Below are 16,863 nucleotides of genomic sequence, written 5' to 3'. Positions count from 1 at the left end.
CTGGGGAAGATGATCCTGGCGGCTCATCTTGAGAAGGACCCCCTCTTGGCAACTGTACAAAAGGCTCCCTCTGATCAGAGATGGCAAACCCAGACCTGACGACCTTCAGGGAATTCACTCATTTGGTGGGAACGGGGTCCCAACATTCCATCTGCCCTAGGTTCTTGGGGCCCTGCAACAGAGCAATACTGATAATTCCACCATGGTTGGTATCCATTCCTTCCTCTCCTGGGAGACAAGGTGGGCAGAAGCCCCTCCCCAACCGGGGATCAGAGCTAGGTAGAAGTCAGGCAGGAAGGACTCTGATGGGACATCCCTGATCAAACCTCATGAAGTGCCTACTGTTTGCCTCTCTCAGCCTCTCTACCTCTCTTCCAGCCTGTCTCTTTCATTTCCTAGTAACACCCACAGAGCACCTACTGAGTGCAGACACCGCCCTCTGTGCTGTAGAGGTGCCCTGTCCCAAATCCCTGTCCGGTGGAGAGGGATTCCCGTAAAAAGCAGAAGGTGACCACCTCAGACAGCTAGAGAATGGGCAGCAGTGACCTGGAGGGTCAGGGCCACCCCTGACAGGACGATGAAGTCACGTTCTCCACCCGTCTGTCTCCCGTGTCTCTCTCTGATATCTCTGCTTCTGGGTCTGGGTCTCTGTCCCCATCCTCACCCCCGGTCCCTCTTCCCTGGGACTCCCTCCCAAGGCTGGTCCTGTCCCGCCTTCCTCCCGGCTTCCGCCCCTCCCTCTCCCCCTCCCCCCCACCGCGGAGGGCCGGCAGGGGGCGCTGCGGGGCGGCCTCGGCAGCCCGGGGAGGCGGGGCGGGCGGCGGCCGCGTCGGGACCGGCCGCGATGGGACCGGAGGCGGCGCGGGCGGCGGCGGAGGCGCAGACAAAGGCGCGGGCGGTGCGGAGGGCGGCGCGGAGGGCGCGGGCCCCGGAGCCAGCAAGCGAGCGGGGCGCCGGGCTGCGGGGAGTCGGCGGCGCGGGGCAGCACCCGACTCGCGCCCGGACACTCGCGGGGCGCCGAGCCCGCAGGGTGAGCCCGGCTGTCCGAGCCTGCGCCGGGGACGCGGGGGGCCCGAGGTTCCAGGACCATGGGGAGGGCGCGGCGGGTCCCCGAAGTTCCGGACAGGGAGGCTGGGGGCGGCTCGGGGATCTCCGAAATTCCGGGGCTTAAGGGGGCGCGGGGGCCTCGAAGTTCCGGAGTCGGGGTCGGAGAGGGCACAGGGCGAGGGGTTCCCAAAGTTCCGGACCCGGCGTTGGAAGAGGCTGCGGTGTCCCCGACGTTCCCGGCCTGGGGTAGGGAGGCGGCGCGAGGAGATCCCGAAATTCCGGACCCGGGGTTGGAGAGGTGGCAGGGAGTCCCCGAAATTTAGGAGTAGGAGGTGGCGCGAGGGATCCCCGAAGTTCTGGACCTGGAGGAGGCGGAGAATGTGTCCCCGAAGTTCTGGGCCCGGAGTTGGGGGGCGTCGCGCGGATCTCGGAAGTTCCCGGGTCGAGGGTGGCACTTCCCGAAGTCGGGGAGCGTATTGGGCGCCCCGCTTCTGACGCGGATGGGAACTCCTTCCTTACTGAATATCAGGCCCCCCGGACTGGGGCGCATGGGGTGGGGCTTCGCCCCCACACGCAATTGGGGATCCTGGGCACCGGGCGGGGTCGGGGCCTCCTCCGGGAGCCCCGCGGGCCGGCGGCGTCCGAGGCACATGACTAGTTGGTGAGTAACTTTCCCCAAAGCTGCAAGTCGCGGCAGGACCTTCAGGGCCGGAAGGGCCTGTGTTTCTGGGACCCCTGCACCCTGGAACCCTGCTTAGCTCCAGGACCTGCTCCCAACCCAGGCCAGAGCTGCCGCCCCTCCCCCACACAGGGACTCCGGTTTCAGACCCTGTGACCGGGGCAGCAGCTGCCCAGGACAGGGTGGGGGGGTATCCTCTGACCTGAGGAGGCCGCTCCGTGGGGGGCCTCCCTTCCCCCACTTTGCCACCTCCCTTCCCCAGGTCCCTGCTGGTCCTCTACAGATGCCCCGGGTGCAGGTTTTGGGGGCACAGAGGTGAGGGTCAGGAATTCTCTAGGGCAGCCATTCCTGGTTTCTGTGGGGTTGTGACTAAAGGCACCAAGAGGAGCTGGGGGGCCCCCTCTCCCAATCCTTGATGCCACCCAGCCCAGCCCTATTGGGATTGAGTGGGTATGGGTGACCAGGAACTGGGCACCGAGATAAACTTGTTGGGCTACATCTTACCTTTTAACTAGGCTGGGAGCTCCCTGGGGATTGGGACTCTGACTCCAAGATGTGCTTCTGCCCTACAGTGGAAGTTGAGGGGTTCCCCTGTGGATTCTGGGGGTGGGGGACTAGTCTCCCAGTAGGCGCCTGGTCCTGCCCCACATTTGGATGGAGATCCCGGTTTGGGGAGTGATGAGTGAATGTGGCAGAAAATACCAAGCAGGAGTTCACCTTGGCCTTCTCTACCTACCCCAAGATTGAGGGGGTGTCACTGGGGGTTCGGTAAACAGCATGCTGAGAAGTTTATGCTGGGATATCAAGGGCCACCTGTCTCCTCTCAGAGAGCCATCTCCTGCTCGGCTATGTGGGGGCTTCCTCAATGGAGAGGGACAGGGTCTTTTTGCTCTGAATGATCTGCTGATGCCCTTAACCTTTTTGACTGACGTTCTATGAATGGTGTACCTTGGCAGTGGGTCCTGAGGTTGGACCTGCTTGGTTTCCTTAAGCCTGTCCTGGAGAGACACTCACAAGCCCCCTCCCCTCCCACCCCCCCCCAGAGACTGAGCCCGCAGCTCCTGCCATCCCTCTGGCTGCTTCTTGGAGCCCACCCAGCCCAGCCTGACCAATGTCCACAGCCAGGTGAGCCCCCGCCTCCCCAGCTTGGCCCTGAGTCCCCTGAGTGCTGCTTAGCCCCTCTGAGAATGCTCTCCCCCCTGCAGGGAGCAGCCTATCTTCAGCACACGGGCGCACGTGTTCCAGATTGACCCAGCCACCAAGCGGAACTGGATCCCTGCGGGCAAGCACGCACTCACTGTCTCCTACTTCTACGATGCCACCCGCAATGTCTACCGAATCATCAGCATTGGGGGTGCCAAGGTCCTGGCAGGGCCTGGGTGGGGTGGCAGGCTCCTGGAGTCTCAGAGACAGGCCTGGGTCTGGTCATTGCCTTGCTGTGTGCCTGGGGGATTGGGGTTGGGAGGAGCCCAGAATCAGTCTCCCTCCTGCAATGGCTCACACCAAGGACCTCCCAGGAGCTAATTAATATAAAATGACACCCTGGAGGTTTCATGTTCATTATTATCAGTCTCATCAACCTTGAATTTTGTGTCCCCCCCCCTCCCCAGGCCATCATCAACAGCACTGTCACCCCCAACATGACCTTTACCAAAACCTCCCAGAAGTTCGGGCAGTGGGCAGACAGTCGCGCCAACACTGTTTATGGCCTTGGCTTTGCTTCTGAGCAGCATCTGACCCAGGTGGGCTTGCAGGGTTCCGTGGTGGGAGGGACAGGGCTGGGCCTGGGTCTTCTCCCAGGTACACTGGGGCCCCTGGGCAGGTGTTGCAGGATGGCCCTCCGAGTTAGATAACCCTTCCTGGTTCCCTGGATCATGTCTCAGCTCGGCGGGCCACCTACTCCAATTTTGGACACACCCTGACCTTCTCTGGGTGCCTGGGACGGGCTGGGAGTTCCCTCACACACCCTAGCACTCACTACCTTCTTCATCGCCTCCCTCCACCCTCTGCTGTCTCCAGACTTCAATATTGTCTCATCCCATTTTTTCCCCGGATGGATAGTGCTTTCTGATTCCTAATGAGATCGTGAGGATTCTCTTGCTTCTAGAAGCTTTCATTTTCCTTTCAAATTTAGGTCTTGAATTAATTTCTGTGGGTGGTATAAGGCAGGAGTATTTTTTTCCCACTGAGTATTCAGTTGCTGTTGGACTGTTTTTGGAAATGACTTCCTCCCTCCCCCCACCTGCCCCACCAGTGAATGGCACTGGCCCCTTTGTCCCAGTCAAGTGACTGTTTTTCTTTAAAATTTTCTTTAAAATTTCTTTGAAAATTTTTCTTTAAAAAATTATTATTCAATGAAAGAAATTTATTTTAAAATGAAAAACAGCGTATCCTACCCACCCTAATTGGAAAACTGGTAGCATGGTAAAGGTAATATAGTAGGAGAACAGGGCAATTTACATTCTCCCTGGGCACAGGTGCCCTCTCAGAGGCTCTGAGCCCAAGACTTGCTTTTTCTTTGTTATAAAACGATATATTCACAAGTGTTCCAGGCACTAAAGAGAGCACCCACCTGAGGCTCTCCTTGCTGAAATAAGCCAGACTGAGAGGAAAAGGGGAGCCCTTTCTCAAGGTGGCTCGGTGTAATCCACTTCCGTGAACATCCCACCCACGCCATGATACTCAGTCTGCTCGCTGGGACATTTTCCAAGCCTTCTTCCAGTTCATGAGATGAGAGGATATGCGCGGCTCCTAAAGTCCCTTCCAGAGTGACAGGGCTGGCACTGGGTGGGGGTGACCAAGTGGGGCCCTGGGAGAGGGGGCTGGGTTTTCTTTGATTGTTTGTTCTGCTTCTCCGCCCCCCCCCCCCGCCCCGCCCCAGTTTGCTGAGAAGTTCCAGGAAGTAAAGGAAGCAGCAAGGCTGGCCAGGGAGAAATCTCAGGATGGGGGGGAGCTCACCAGTCCAGCCCTGGGGCTCGCTGCCCACCAGGTCAGTACTCCCTGTCCCATGCCTCCTAGTCACTCAGCTGCTACTGAGCGCCCAGGTGCTGTGCAGGTGCCTGAGACCAGTGCTCACAGATCGGGTCAAACTAGACCTACAGTAGGAGCCTTGGAGGGAAAGTGTCAGGAGCACGACCTGGGGGTCTGGCTAGGCTTGGATCCCTGAAGGCCTGGAAACCAGCTTAGATGGGAGAGTAGAAACCTGGAGGTTAAAATAGCTAAGTAGCAGCAAGGCGGCAGAGTGAAAAACTGTCCTGGGAGCCTTCCGCCATTGATTTATTCAGCAGAATTTACCGACCACCTACTGTGTGCCAGGCCCAGGGCTGGGAAAGAGGGTTACAGAGATGAAAAAGCAGGCTCCTGGTCCAGGCAGTGAATTCAGCATGGAAGAGAGCTTCTGGTCTGAATCTTAAACTCATGTTGAAATTTGGCCCCAGGGAAGGGTAGTGCCATGAGAGGATAGCACAGAGGTTTTACATCACTTCCCCGACCTTTGCAGATTTTGAATATCTCAGTGGGTTTATTTAGACTAGCCTGCCTCAGGTGTGCTCCTGGGGACTTGGTGAGAGCCCAGGCAGGCAAGGTGGGGGTACAGTTCCCAGAGCTCTAGCCCAGGGGTCCTGGGGAGCCATAGAGGGTGGATGAGGAGAGGAAGGGCGTGCTCGCATCCTAGCGCTAGAAAGGACTCCTGTCTTCCGTCACAACGCCAGTAACATCAGCCCTGATCCCAACCATGACCTAACCAACCTGTCCTTTACCGAAGCTGGACCACAGTGTGACCTCGCTTCTGCCCACACCCTTAGGTGCCCCCAAGTCCCCTCGTCAGCGCTAACGGCCCAGGCGATGAGAAACTGTTCCGTAGCCAGAGCGCGGACGTCCCCGGCCCCGCGGAGCGCGAGCGGCTCAAGAAGATGCTGTCGGAGGGGTGAGGCGGGTGGGGCGGGCATAGTACGTGGCGGGACGGAAGGCGCGGAGAGGAGCTTCCTTGAAGCCGGGGGGCGCGACCGGCCGCGGGATCTGACTGTGTACCCAAGGCCCGGGGAGGGGAGGGGGCTGACTCGGGTCCTGCGGCTTCTGGAGCGGACCGCGCCCCTCGAACGCGCTTCTCCTTTGACCACGCCTTTTCGGGGCTGACCCTACCCCTACCTCGTCCGCCCCTGGGAACTAACCCTGCCTCAGCCACGCCTCCCCGACCCTCACCCGGTTCTGAGCACGCCCAGGTGGACTGACCCCGCCCCCGACTAGACGGCGCTCCCCCGGGATGTCCCCACCTATGGCCCCGCCCCCAGCTCCGCCCCATCCCTCGCACCGCCCCGCCCTGTCACCCCCTTCCCCAGCCCGCCCCTGCCCCCTACCTGTTCGGCCTGTCCTCGCCCTCGCCAACCCTTGCGTCCCTGCAGCTCGGTGGGTGAGGTGCAGTGGGAGGCCGAGTTCTTCGCGCTGCAGGACAGCAACAACAAGTTGGCGGGCGCCCTGCGAGAAGCCAACGCCGCGGCCGCACAGTGGAGGCAGCAGCTGGAGGCCCAGCGCGCGGAGGCCGAGAGGCTGCGGCAGCGGGTGAGGGGACCCCTTCGAGAGACTCCAGGTGGCCCAGGCAATTGGGGAGCCTCTGCCTCCGCATGTCCTATCCGTCCTGGGTTCACTGCCTGGCTGTGTGATCTCTGAAGGTCCTTTCCCTGAGCCTCAGTTTCTTGTTCTGTATTATGGGTTTGAGAGAATGCCAACCTTTGTCAAACCCCCTAAAGTCTTCCCTGCTTGGAGGTGGTACCCCCAATCAGAGGAAGCTGAGTGCCTCGTCCGGGGTGTGACTGAGCAAAGGACAGTTTCCCCAGGTGTCAGGAGAGTGCAGGCTGGGGTGTCAGGGCCTGACTTTCCTGTCCACGTAGGTAGCTGAGCTGGAGGCCCAGGCAGCCGCCGAGCAACCCTCAGCCAACGAGAAGGAAGGGAGCCAGGCACTGGAGCAGCTGGAGGCATTAGTGCAGACAAAGGACCAGGTGAGCAGAGTGCATATCCCTGGGCTTCATCTTCCCTGACCTCCTACAGGGGAGCCAGGACCCCCAGAATAGACCCTGGGAACTCTTCTCTAGGAGATCCAGACGCTGAAGAACCAGACTGGTGGACCACGTGAGGCCGTGGATGCCACCGAGCGGGAGGAGACGCAGCAGAAAGTGCAGGTGTGTGTTGCTATCACGGGACAGGGTGTCCCAGCCTGCCCCCTCTGTGGGACAGATCTGGGGTCTTTCCTTCCTGATGGGTCCTGGGCAGCTGTATGCCTCTCCGAGCCTCAGTTTCTTCACCTGTAAGTGGGGTCAGGAAGAGATTTACCCAAGGTTGTGAAGGATTGGCAGGCCCTGCGTTGCAGCCAGTGTTTTGTGAGAGACAGTTATTAGTACAACGTTTCATTCTTTGACTAGGCAAGAAATTTTTAAAGAGTTTATTCATTTTTTTGACATAGAGTATGGCAGTGGGGGGAGGAGGGCAGAGGGGGTTGGGAGAAGCATGCTCCCTGCTGAGCAGGGAGCCCAACATGGGGCTCGATCCCAGGACCCTGAGATCATGACCCAAGCCGAAGGCACATGCTTAACCAATTGAGCTACCCAGGCACCCCTCAACAAGCAATTTTTGAGTCCCTGCTGAATTGCCATGCTTGACCCCATCAAACCCTCAGGGTCAGGAGCCTGCATTTGAACCCAGGTCTGACTGGTCTGGCTTTCACTGAAGACTTTTTCTGAGAAATGTTCATGGGGAATGCCCCGAGTCCAGCAGGTGAAGATTTTAAAGGATCAGGGGACCCAGAAGAGAGAAGTTGGGGAAATGCTCCCTCTTGTCTTCTGGGCAGAGTGCTCAGCCTGTGCAAAGGCCCTGAGGTGGGGAGAAACTCAACATGTTCAAGGAACCACAAGGAAGCCAGCAAGTCTGAGCTGGAATGAGCAAGGAGGGAGGGATGTGGATTTTGTTCCTAGCCTGATGGGTCACAGAAGGGTCTTGAGCAGAAGAGGGATGTGATCAGTTCTATGAACTTTATATTGGCCAAGGGCTCAGGGAGTGTCTTGGGAGAAGCTGCAGGGAGGGTAAGAGACGGATGGGGCATGGCATGGTCCAAAGTGGGGTCTGATGGTATGGCACTCAGATGCTGGATGCCCCAAGCAGGACTGGTGACCCTAGACTTGTTGGGGCCCCAAATCTTGTCTACCCTCTCCCTGCAGGACCTGGAGACCCGCAATGCTGAGCTGGAACACCAGCTGCGGGCAACGGAGCGCAGCCTGGAGGAGGCGCGGGCCGAGCGGGAACGAGCACGGGCTGAGGTGGGCCGGGCCGCACAGCTGCTGGACGTCAGGCTGTTTGAGCTGAGCGAGCTTCGAGAGGGCCTTGCCCGCCTGGCTGAGGGCACCCCCTGAGCCTGGCTGCAGGGTCTGCGTGGGAGCCGTGGGAGCCGTGGGCCTGCGGGAGCTGGTTTCAGACGCATGATTTCCGCCTGGAGCACGAGGCGGGCCGCGGGCGGCACAGTGGGCCATTCACCCTGGCAGGGACCAGGGGGCCCAACTCGGCCTGGGAAGGGCCTGGCCACAGTGCCCCCAGCTGGCCCTGGCCACTCACAGCTCAGGGGCTGTTTAGGGAGCTTTTCATTGTGTAGAATTTCTAGAATCCCCAGGGCGTGCGCTGGCGCCCAGATTACATTTCTAAGAGCGGCAGTGCGTGTCTGTGTGTTGTGTGGACACCCGGGCATCTAACCGCCGTCCCTGCACCCTCTACCTGCTTCCTCTTGGAGGCACCTCAGCTGCTCTGTTGGGCTTAGCAACCCACTTGCCCGCGAGAAGAGTAAGTTTCAGAGTCCGAGGAGCACATCATGCCACAGAGCCAGGAGTCCAGCTCTGCCCAGCACAGCTGTCCCCACTCCCTTGGGCTCAAATCCTCTTGTCTGGACCAGTTTGCCTTTAGGTGTCCCCTGGTTAAGTACCCCTCCCTTTATTCTGGCTACAAACCCCAGATTCCGGTGGGCAGGTGGGGAAGCTTCTAGAACATGTTAGTGTTCACTACACACAGGCGTCACGTCACTGAACCTGACAGCCACATTTGGAGAATGGTGTCCTTGCAGTGCCCATTTTCTAGATGAGGAAACTGAGGCCCACAGGGGGCTTCTCAAACCCAAGGTCACCTGGCCAGAATGGCCAGCACTGTAGTTGAAACCTTTGGCTTGGCCTGATGGGAATGGAGGACTGGGGTGGGGTGGGGGGTGACATGATGTTCTGGGGGCCTTGGGAAGCACCAGCAGCTGAACCCTCCTCCCCTGCCCCCACTCCTGCAGAATCCGATGGGAAAGTCAAGAGACCCATTTATTAGGTGACTCCTGCAAGCAACACACCTTTGCTCTGGGGCCCTGCAGCATCCACCCCCCAGGGCCACTGTGTGTGGAGCTGGGCCCAACCTCGTAGCCAATGTTCCTTCCTCATCTGCAGGCAGGGGCTCCAAGAAGGGGCCAGCCGGGGGCTACAAGGTGGAAAGCTGTGTGGAGCACAACATGGGTGTCCCTTGGTCCCACTGACAGGGACTGAGCAGGTCCAGGGGGAGGGGAGGAGCCCTCTGACCGTCAGTTCCAGGAAGGAATCCCAGGCGGGGCCGGTGGGGGCCACAGTGGTGCTCAGGACGGGCCCTGGCTGGGTGCCGGGGCCGAGCGCCCTCCAGTCGGGGCCCTGGGTGGACGCCCCCTGCGGCCAGCCCCCCTGGCCTTCTGCCGCTGGAGCACCTGCTCCACCTTGTCCTTGAAGCGCCGGTTCTTCTGCTTGATCTTGGCCAGCTCAGCCTTGCGCTTGGCCTCCAGGTCGGGATCCTGGCATGGGAGGACCCGCAGGTGACCGAGCTGCCAGTCTGCCTCCTGTAAGCCCTCCCTGCCATCCACCTGCCAGCTCAGCCCTCACCTTCCCCTCCAGGATCAGCTGCTTCCGCTTATTGATCTCCTTCTTTTCGTCAAAGTTGGCCGCCTCCAGTTTCTGGGGAGGGAAGGAGAGGCCGTCACGGGGGCCCTCATCTCCAAGGGGGCACCCGGGGGCCTCACGGCTTCTAACACTCACAATTTCACACTCCCTCCGCACCACGTTGACCTGCGTGAGGATCTGCAGCACACTGGCCTCCTCCACAGAGAACTCCTCCAGCTTCTTCTCTGCAGGGGCAGGGGTCCCATGGGGTGGGAGAGAGCAGACAAGGGAGAGTTTCTGGCTTAGGAGTGAGCTTCCCATGCAGTGGGGCATGCAAGACTGGCGTCATAGCAGATTAGGGTCAGGTAAGCAAGATCTGGGATTGCAGACCTGAAGAGGATAGGCTGTCCTTTTATTTGTCGCTGTTAGCAACACTATGAACTTGACGGGAAGTATTTTTTTTAAACATCGTCCTTTAGGGGCGCCTGGCTGGCTCCGTCAGAACAGTGTGCGACTCTTGATCTTGGGGTCATGAGTTTGAGCTTCACGTTGGGTGTAAGGATTACTCAAACACAGCCTTTTGCAGTCCAGAGGTTTCTGAATTTTAGGGCAGTCTGTGCAGTGATTATAGATTTTCCAGTGCTGGTTGGTCTGGGCTGCACATTAAAATACCCAAGGGGGTTGTTAAACACACCCAGACCCTGGCCCTGGGGGCTCTGACTCATCCACGGGGACCACCGATACATCCCAGGCTGAGAAACTGAAGTCCCTTACCACCGGATGTGGCTTTTGGCGGCTGAGGGCCACTGTGGGAAGCTGGTTTTGATAACCGGGCTAAAAGCCATCACTTGGGGTTGCACAGGGCGGGAAGTGCAGTCCAAGCTCTGCTCGGTGAGCAGCCCAGCAGGTGTCTCACCCAGATGCACCCGCCTCCCCCCGGCTCCTCTCCTGTCCCTCCACTCACTGATCTGCTCCTCAATGGCATGGACAAGGTGGATGTCGTACTGCGTCACCAGTGTGATGGCCTGTCCTTGCCGCCCTGCGAGGACATGCCACAGTTACCTGCTATGAGCTGGGGGCCAACAGAGATAGGCTGCGACCACCAGGCAGCTCTCTTGGTGGGAACGGAGTGAGGGCAGGTCCCTCACAGAGGAGACACAGGGTCCCAGGAGAGGCGGCTCTCCTGCTGGGCCAGCCGTCCACAGGGGCTGGTGACGTGGCTGATTTCCCTCCAGGGCATGGCTGTCGGGGAGTTTTGTCAGCGAGAAGCCTTGACATGCCTCAATGCAGAGCTGCGCCCACTAGTCTCTGTCTCCCATGTCTGTGAGGGTGACGGTGTCTCCCTCAGCACTCATAGCTGGTGAGGCTCACGACCCTTGGAGCAGCACAAACACGCGTCATTCCTGCTACCTGTCCTCTGATGACGAGACGGACCTAGAGAGCTGATGTGCCCTGCCCCAGGGCCACAGGACAGGGGAGAAGCGCCAGGCCTCAGCTGGCCACCCCAGAAACCCTGTCTCTGCCCACTCCAGGTGTGAGAATCTCAAACGAAAACATTCCCTGCCTTTGCTTTCAAAAGGATGATTCCCCCAACTTTTGACCCTGCTTCTCACCTGCGGGCTCCACCCCCTCCCCCGTCTTCTCCCACCGGCTCCTGACTTGGGCTCCTCGAGGGGTGGGCAGGGCGGAGGGACACGGGTCCGAAGGCCACCTGGCCCTGTCCGCTTACCTGCCCGAGCTGTCCGGCCGACTCGGTGTATGTAGATCTTGGGGAGCCCGGGGGTGTTGTGGTTGATGACCACCTGCACTGTGGGAATGTCCAGGCCCCTGGAGGCAGAAGCAAATCAATGCTGCCATCCACATGCAGAAACCAAGGCGAGGACCCACCCCACGTCACTCAGCCAGAAGTCGGGGCAGCCCCACCCCTTGCCAGGGTGAGCCCTCTGGTCCCTCTGTGGGGGTGCCACTGGCCAGCCCACAGGAGGGAGTACCGTGGGGCTGCTCACCGGGAGGCTACATCTGTGGCAATCAGGATCCTGTAGATGCTGGACTTGAATTTGGCCAGGGCAGCAAAGCGTTCTTTCTGTTGCCAGGTCAGGGAGAGAATTGGGAAGACTGGGGGTCAGGGTTAGCAAACATTTGAGCATTTACCGTGTGAGGCCTGGGAACATGGGATTCCAGGCTTCCCACCCTCACGGGCGCCCCCATGAGGACAGACCAAGGTTAACACATGGCAGGAAGTGTTTCAGGCAGAGGGAAAAGGTGTGGGCAAAGGCCCTGAGGCTAGGAGAGCAGAGAGGCCAAGGCTAGGGATTGGGAGGGGTGTGTCTCTGGGGCAGCCTGATCCCACACCTGTTTCATCATGGAATGCAGAGCCACAGTGGGGAAGTTGAATTTCCGCAGCATCATGCACAGAATCTGGCAGGTCCTGGGGGGAAGGACACGCTGGCAACCTCTCCAGAGCCCCGGTCAGGGGAAGGCACTCCCGCCCCAGCACACCCCAAGACGGCAAGTAGGGGGCCCTGCACAGCTGGTGAAGGAGAAGCAGGGGTGCAGGGTATCCTGCCTGGCGACCCTGGCCCAAGCCAATGAGAGTCAGCCCTAAACCCAGACTTTCCTCTTCTGGTAGCTGATAAATTCTTAGGGGGCAGCAGCCACTCAGGAGGTCTCCTCCATGTGATGTAGGCTGCGTTTCCACTCCGGCTCATGCTACAGCGTCCTAAGGACCTCCCCAAGAGCTTCAAAGGATTCTGAAGGCCTCCGGGACTGCAGAGAGGAGGGCCTGGCTGTTGGAGCCGATGTGCTGGGCCTTAGCAACAGCCCAAGACACAGTAAAGAGCTGCTGCTTCGAGGCCTTCCTGGCTGCGGCAGGGCGTTTCTGGGGGACAGCCAGAGGCCCCCATGCCTTCTGGTTAAGAGCGGGTCTTGGAGAGCCTGGGTGGTTGAGTCGGTTAAGTGTCTGTCTGCCTTCGGCTCAGATCATGGGAGCAGGGTCCTGGGATCAAGCCCCACATCAGGCTCCCTGCTCAGTGAGAAGCCTGCTTCTCCCTCTGCCTGCTGCCTCCCCACCCCCGGCTTGTATGCACGCACATGAGCCACGTGCTCTCTCTGACAAATAAAGAAAAATCTTAAAAGAAAAATAAAATGGCGAGTCTGAGGAACCCCAAGTCTTGGCTCCCTCTTCAGGAGGCGTGACCTCAGCAAACTGCTTGATCTGAGCTTCCCTGAATGAATCCTCTGAAATCTCTGGTCTCAGCAGAGGCCCCAGAGTGCCAACACTAGCCGTGTGCCTCGCGCCTCAGGCCTCATAAAGGGCTACGGGAGGGGGTCTGAGGAGAAGAGAGGCAGCTCGTGCTCACTTGCACGTGTTGGTAAAGATGATGATGGACCAGTCCTCGTGCTCGTCCTGAAAGTTCTGAATCAGATGGACCAGATAGGCATCCTTGACCTTCTCAGGCACCAACAGGTAGCGCTGGTCCAGCTGTTCCACTGTACGTACCCTGGGATGGGGGGTTGGGGGGGCCGGGCTCAGTTTCCCCTTCTGCTGAAGGGAGCCAATGCCTTGCACAGTCCATAGGCAAGAACCTCTGTTGGGTGTGGCCCCCCCACCCAACCCCTTGCCTGCCCTGCCCTGCCCCTCGGGACCTGGCTGTGGACTCACGGGGCCTGAGCCTCCCAGAAGAAGGGCTGGTTGGTGGCTAGGCCCTGAAGCTCTCTGAGTGTGTCAGTCAGTGTGGCGCTGAAGAGGAGGGTCTGCCGGCGAGCGGGCACGGCCGCCAGGATGGCCTCCAGGTCCACAGTGAAGTCGGTGCAGCCCTGCTCCAACAGCCGGTCTGCCTCGTCCATTACCTGAGAACCAGTAGCCAGGGGTAGGGGATCTGGAGTGACAGCGCTGTCCGGGGCCCGATCACGTGCCAAGCCTGCTGCCCCCCCATGCCTCCTTCCCAGCCCTGGAGACGGGCCCTGGAGTGTTCTCCCTCTAGGTCTCAGACATCTGCTCCCTCAACCATCTCAGCGCCTCAGAGAGGCCCTGCCCCCGACCACCCTGGCTAGTCTGGGCTACCTCATGTTGCTTCTCTGCTGTCTTTGTCACCCCTCCTATGGCTCTACTGGATGGCCTATGGGACACATGTCCCAAATGGATGAATCCGGGCCCTGGGCCGACTCACCAGGAAACGGATCTTCTTTATGCTAAAAGTGTTGGAGCTACGTAGGTGGTCAGCCAGGCGCCCTGGTGTGGCGATGACCACGTGCGGTTTCCGGGAGAGCTCCAGGGCCTGGGCCACCATATCTGCAGGTGGAGTACGAGAGGTGGGTCGGGGTGGGTGGCCTGAGGCCGTGGGGGTTCCCTACCTGGAGCCTCCCCGGGCCCCCTGTACCCATGCCGCCGACAATGATGCAGTCTTTCAGGCCCAGAGGCTTCCCCAGCACCCAGAATTGCTCTGCAATCTGGTAGGCCAGCTCCCTGTGGGTGTAAAGGGGTCAGGCTGGGTTAGACAGGGGTTCTGTGCCTGCCTCCCATTCCCATATCCAACCCTCAGAACTCCTGACTGTCCCTCTCCTGCTTACACACCCATCACAGCTCCCAGTTCCCTCTGGATAAAGGCTCTGATATGGAGCACTGGAGCCCCTCTGACCCAGACATCCCATGGCCGCTCTCCCACCAGTTCCACCCAACCTGGCCTCTCTTCCTCGGCAGTGGCCTCGACACCAGTCACCAAAGCCCAAAACCTAAGCATCAGTCCCCTCTCCCCTGAGGCTGGTCAGTGTCCAAGTCCCTTCTTTCCTACTCCTCAGCCCCAGCTCTGCCCAGGCCTGCCCTTGGCTCATGTGCCCACTTCCTGTCCTCCTGTCTTGCCCTCTCCTGCTCACATGCCCACAGAATTGGTTCTAATTCTCTTCCTGGCATTCTAGGCTTTTCTCAAGTTGGCTCTAACCTGCCCGGCCCCAAGTACCTATTCTGTTCCCTGCATTTCTCCCACCTCTGCTCGAATGCACTAGCAGCTTCCTCTGCCTGGCGTATCCTTCCCCAAATTTGTCCCTTTGAGAGATACCTGTCACCCTTTAAGGCATCTCTGGAATGACGTGTTCCTCGACTTCCCCTCCCCAGGCCACACTCTTACAACATACAGCGCCTACCTCTCCTACTGCTGTTAGAGGACTTACCGTGTCAACTGCCATATTTATCTGCCCAAGAACAAGTAATGTGTCTCTGTCTCGGGCTACAAGAGAACTGACAGCTTACCATGAGACAAGACCTATACTCAGCACTTCTCACGCACTATCCCAGTAAATTTGTGCCTCCCTTAAGAGGCAGGAATGATTTCCGTCCCCATTTTAAACATAGGGAAAGGGCACTCAGAGAGGTAAAGATGCTTGCCCAAGAAAACACAGATGGTTAACTCACCCAGAAGGTCTATGGGGGGCTCACCTGGTGGGTGTCAGGACGAGGCAGAAGATGCCATAGGGATCCTCAGACAGCTTCTGCAAGATGGGCAGGACAAATGCTGCTGTCTTGCCACTGCCTGTCTTGGCACAGCCCAAGCAGTCCCGACCTGGGCAAAAGGCAAAGAGGCATCAACACACACCAGGTGCAGACAAGGTTCTACTGGGCAGTTCACAATAGCTAATGTTTAATGAGCGGTTACCATGTGTCCAATGTGTCCTATGTCATTTGCGTTCTGGGCATATGAACAAATTCTAGGAGAGTGTGACCATTATTATCTCCATTGAACAGAAAGGGAAACAGAGTCTCAGAGATGTGCCCAGAACACACAGCCAGTGAGTAGCAGGCTGGAGTGGAACCCACATACATCTGACCCAAGATGCCACTGCTATCTTTTTTTTTTTTCCCAAGACTTTATTCATTTGACAGAGAAAGAGAGCGAGTGTGTACGCGAGAGGGCACAAGCAGGTCGAGTGGCAGAGGGAGAGGAGGGAGAAGCAGGCTCCCCGCTGAGCAGGGAGCCAGACACGGGGCTCGATCCCAGGACCCTGGAGTCATGACCTAAGCTGAAGGCAGACACTTAACCAACTGAGCTACCCAGGTTCCCCGCTACTACTCACTATCTCATTTGACTCCCTCACAGAGCATCCCAGCTTGGTGAAACCTGAAAACCTTCCCCCAATCTTATATCCTAGGCTGCCTATCAATTTCTCCATCTTTGTCTATTTAATACCTCAACTCTCAGCTTATTATATCCTAGGCTAGCTTTCTTTCTCTCTTTCTACAGAGAAGAGAGAGAGAAAGCTCGGGGAAGGGAGAGAAGCGCGGGAGAGAGGGGGAGAGGGAGAATCCCAAGCAGACTCTACGTCCAGCATGGAGTCCAACGCCCCCTTGATTTCCACCCTGAAATCATGACCTGAGTGGAAATCAAGAGTGGGACGCTCAATCAACTAAGCCACCCAGGTGCCCCTAACAGCATCTCTTTAATGGCAAACAGGGTTGGACTACCAGAGTGGGGAGTGGGGAGTATTCACCGGACCAGAGTCCTGCATTTACTAGTAATCTCGACAACCTCAGTTTCCGTTTGTAAAATAAGATGGTAGTGCAAACGACCAAAGTTTCTCAGTAGTGGCCATTAGTCATTCATCCCTGTGCTCTGAGGTCACAAGTTTCTGGGATTAAGTCACTTGTGTGCGGACCAAGAAATCAACTGTGCGTTACAAACGCCAACACCGCCCAGTCTACCTCTGGGACCCAGGCTCGCCAATAACGCCCAAGCATGTTCCCTCGCCTCGCAGAAGTGGCGTGGGCAAAGGCTGCGGATGGAAAGGGAGCCGATAAGACGGGGTAGGCTTCCTGGGGAAGAGGCCGAGACACACTTACCCTCTAGGATGGCGGGGATGCAGCCGAGCTGTACAGGCGTAGGCTGTTTCAAACCCAGCTGCCGACATTGTTCCACTAGCCACGATGACAGTCCGAGCTCCGCGAAACCAGCCATCCCCCTCGCCAGCTTCGTGTGAACACCCGTGGGAGCCGTGCTTTCCGGCGCGTACCGATGACGTCAAGAACCGCTCCCGTTTACTGGATCGCTAGCTGCGTGGTCCCACCCACCTCGAGCTCACTCGACCATTCCCAGCCTCTACCACATGCTTACCATGTTTTCCCGATTTCCATTGGCTCGCGCGATAAAATCAAACTACAATTCCCGAATGCCCTGCGAGTCGTCCTTGCGACTCCCGTCCTTTAACTCCCTTCGGTTCATCATCAGGTAGAAACGA

At 58.6% G+C, this 16,863-nt stretch overlaps 2 protein-coding genes across 4 annotated transcripts; one reads left to right on the top strand and one right to left on the bottom strand.

Moving 5' to 3' along the window:
* Positions 1-862: 862 nt before the first annotated feature.
* Positions 863-8,418, top strand: HOMER3 (homer scaffold protein 3). Of its 2 annotated transcripts, none has more exons than XM_032867736.1 (10): positions 863-1,030; positions 2,770-2,851; positions 2,932-3,088; positions 3,337-3,468; positions 4,608-4,715; positions 5,530-5,651; positions 6,127-6,283; positions 6,613-6,720; positions 6,814-6,900; positions 7,933-8,418. In XM_032867736.1, the coding sequence occupies exons 2-10, from the start codon at positions 2,838-2,840 to the stop codon at positions 8,122-8,124; spliced, it is 1,077 nt and encodes a 358-aa protein (XP_032723627.1). In that variant the 5' UTR covers positions 863-1,030; positions 2,770-2,837; the 3' UTR covers positions 8,125-8,418. The 2 variants fall into 2 exon arrangements, with proteins under 2 accessions (XP_032723627.1, XP_032723629.1); XM_032867738.1 differs by lacking the exon at positions 863-1,030 and adding an exon at positions 1,164-1,708.
* A 624-nt stretch (positions 8,419-9,042) lies between these two features.
* On the bottom strand, positions 9,043-16,608 carry DDX49 (DEAD-box helicase 49). 2 transcript variants are annotated; one of them, XM_032867734.1, is made up of 13 exons: positions 16,469-16,608; positions 15,071-15,194; positions 14,019-14,104; positions 13,809-13,930; positions 13,301-13,488; positions 12,999-13,139; positions 11,992-12,067; positions 11,646-11,722; positions 11,369-11,466; positions 10,604-10,678; positions 9,796-9,902; positions 9,643-9,714; positions 9,043-9,554 (listed from the first exon to the last, which is right to left on the bottom strand). In XM_032867734.1, the coding sequence occupies exons 1-13, from the start codon at positions 16,581-16,583 to the stop codon at positions 9,366-9,368; spliced, it is 1,470 nt and encodes a 489-aa protein (XP_032723625.1). In that variant the 5' UTR covers positions 16,584-16,608; the 3' UTR covers positions 9,043-9,365. The 2 variants fall into 2 exon arrangements, with proteins under 2 accessions (XP_032723625.1, XP_032723626.1); XM_032867735.1 differs by having other exon boundaries at positions 9,796-9,884.
* Positions 16,609-16,863: the final 255 nt, after the last annotated feature.

Source organism: Lontra canadensis, unplaced genomic scaffold (genome assembly GCF_010015895.1).
Source record: "Lontra canadensis isolate GAN:19392208 unplaced genomic scaffold, GSC_riverotter_1.0 scaffold35, whole genome shotgun sequence".
Lineage (NCBI taxonomy): Eukaryota > Metazoa > Chordata > Mammalia > Carnivora > Mustelidae > Lontra > Lontra canadensis.
This window is presented reverse-complemented; position numbering and strand designations above follow the sequence as displayed.

Bases quoted from the DNA above. Each gene is read 5' to 3' on its own strand.
- DDX49 (XM_032867734.1), bottom strand. From the start codon at position 16,583: ATGGCTGGTTTCGCGGAGCTCGGACTGTCATCGTGGCTAGTGGAACAA. The intron at 13,489-13,808 runs GTGAGTCGGCCC...ACTGGTTCTCAG, and splicing joins TAAAGAAGATCCGTTTCCTG to GTAATGGACGAGGCAGACCG. The intron at 11,467-11,645 runs GTGAGCAGCCCC...TTCTGCCTCCAG, and splicing joins GCCACAGATGTAGCCTCCCG to GGGCCTGGACATTCCCACAG.
- HOMER3 (XM_032867736.1), top strand. The intron at 5,652-6,126 runs GTGAGGCGGGTG...GCGTCCCTGCAG, and splicing joins AAGAAGATGCTGTCGGAGGG to CTCGGTGGGTGAGGTGCAGT. The intron at 6,721-6,813 runs GTGAGCAGAGTG...ACTCTTCTCTAG, and splicing joins TAGTGCAGACAAAGGACCAG to GAGATCCAGACGCTGAAGAA.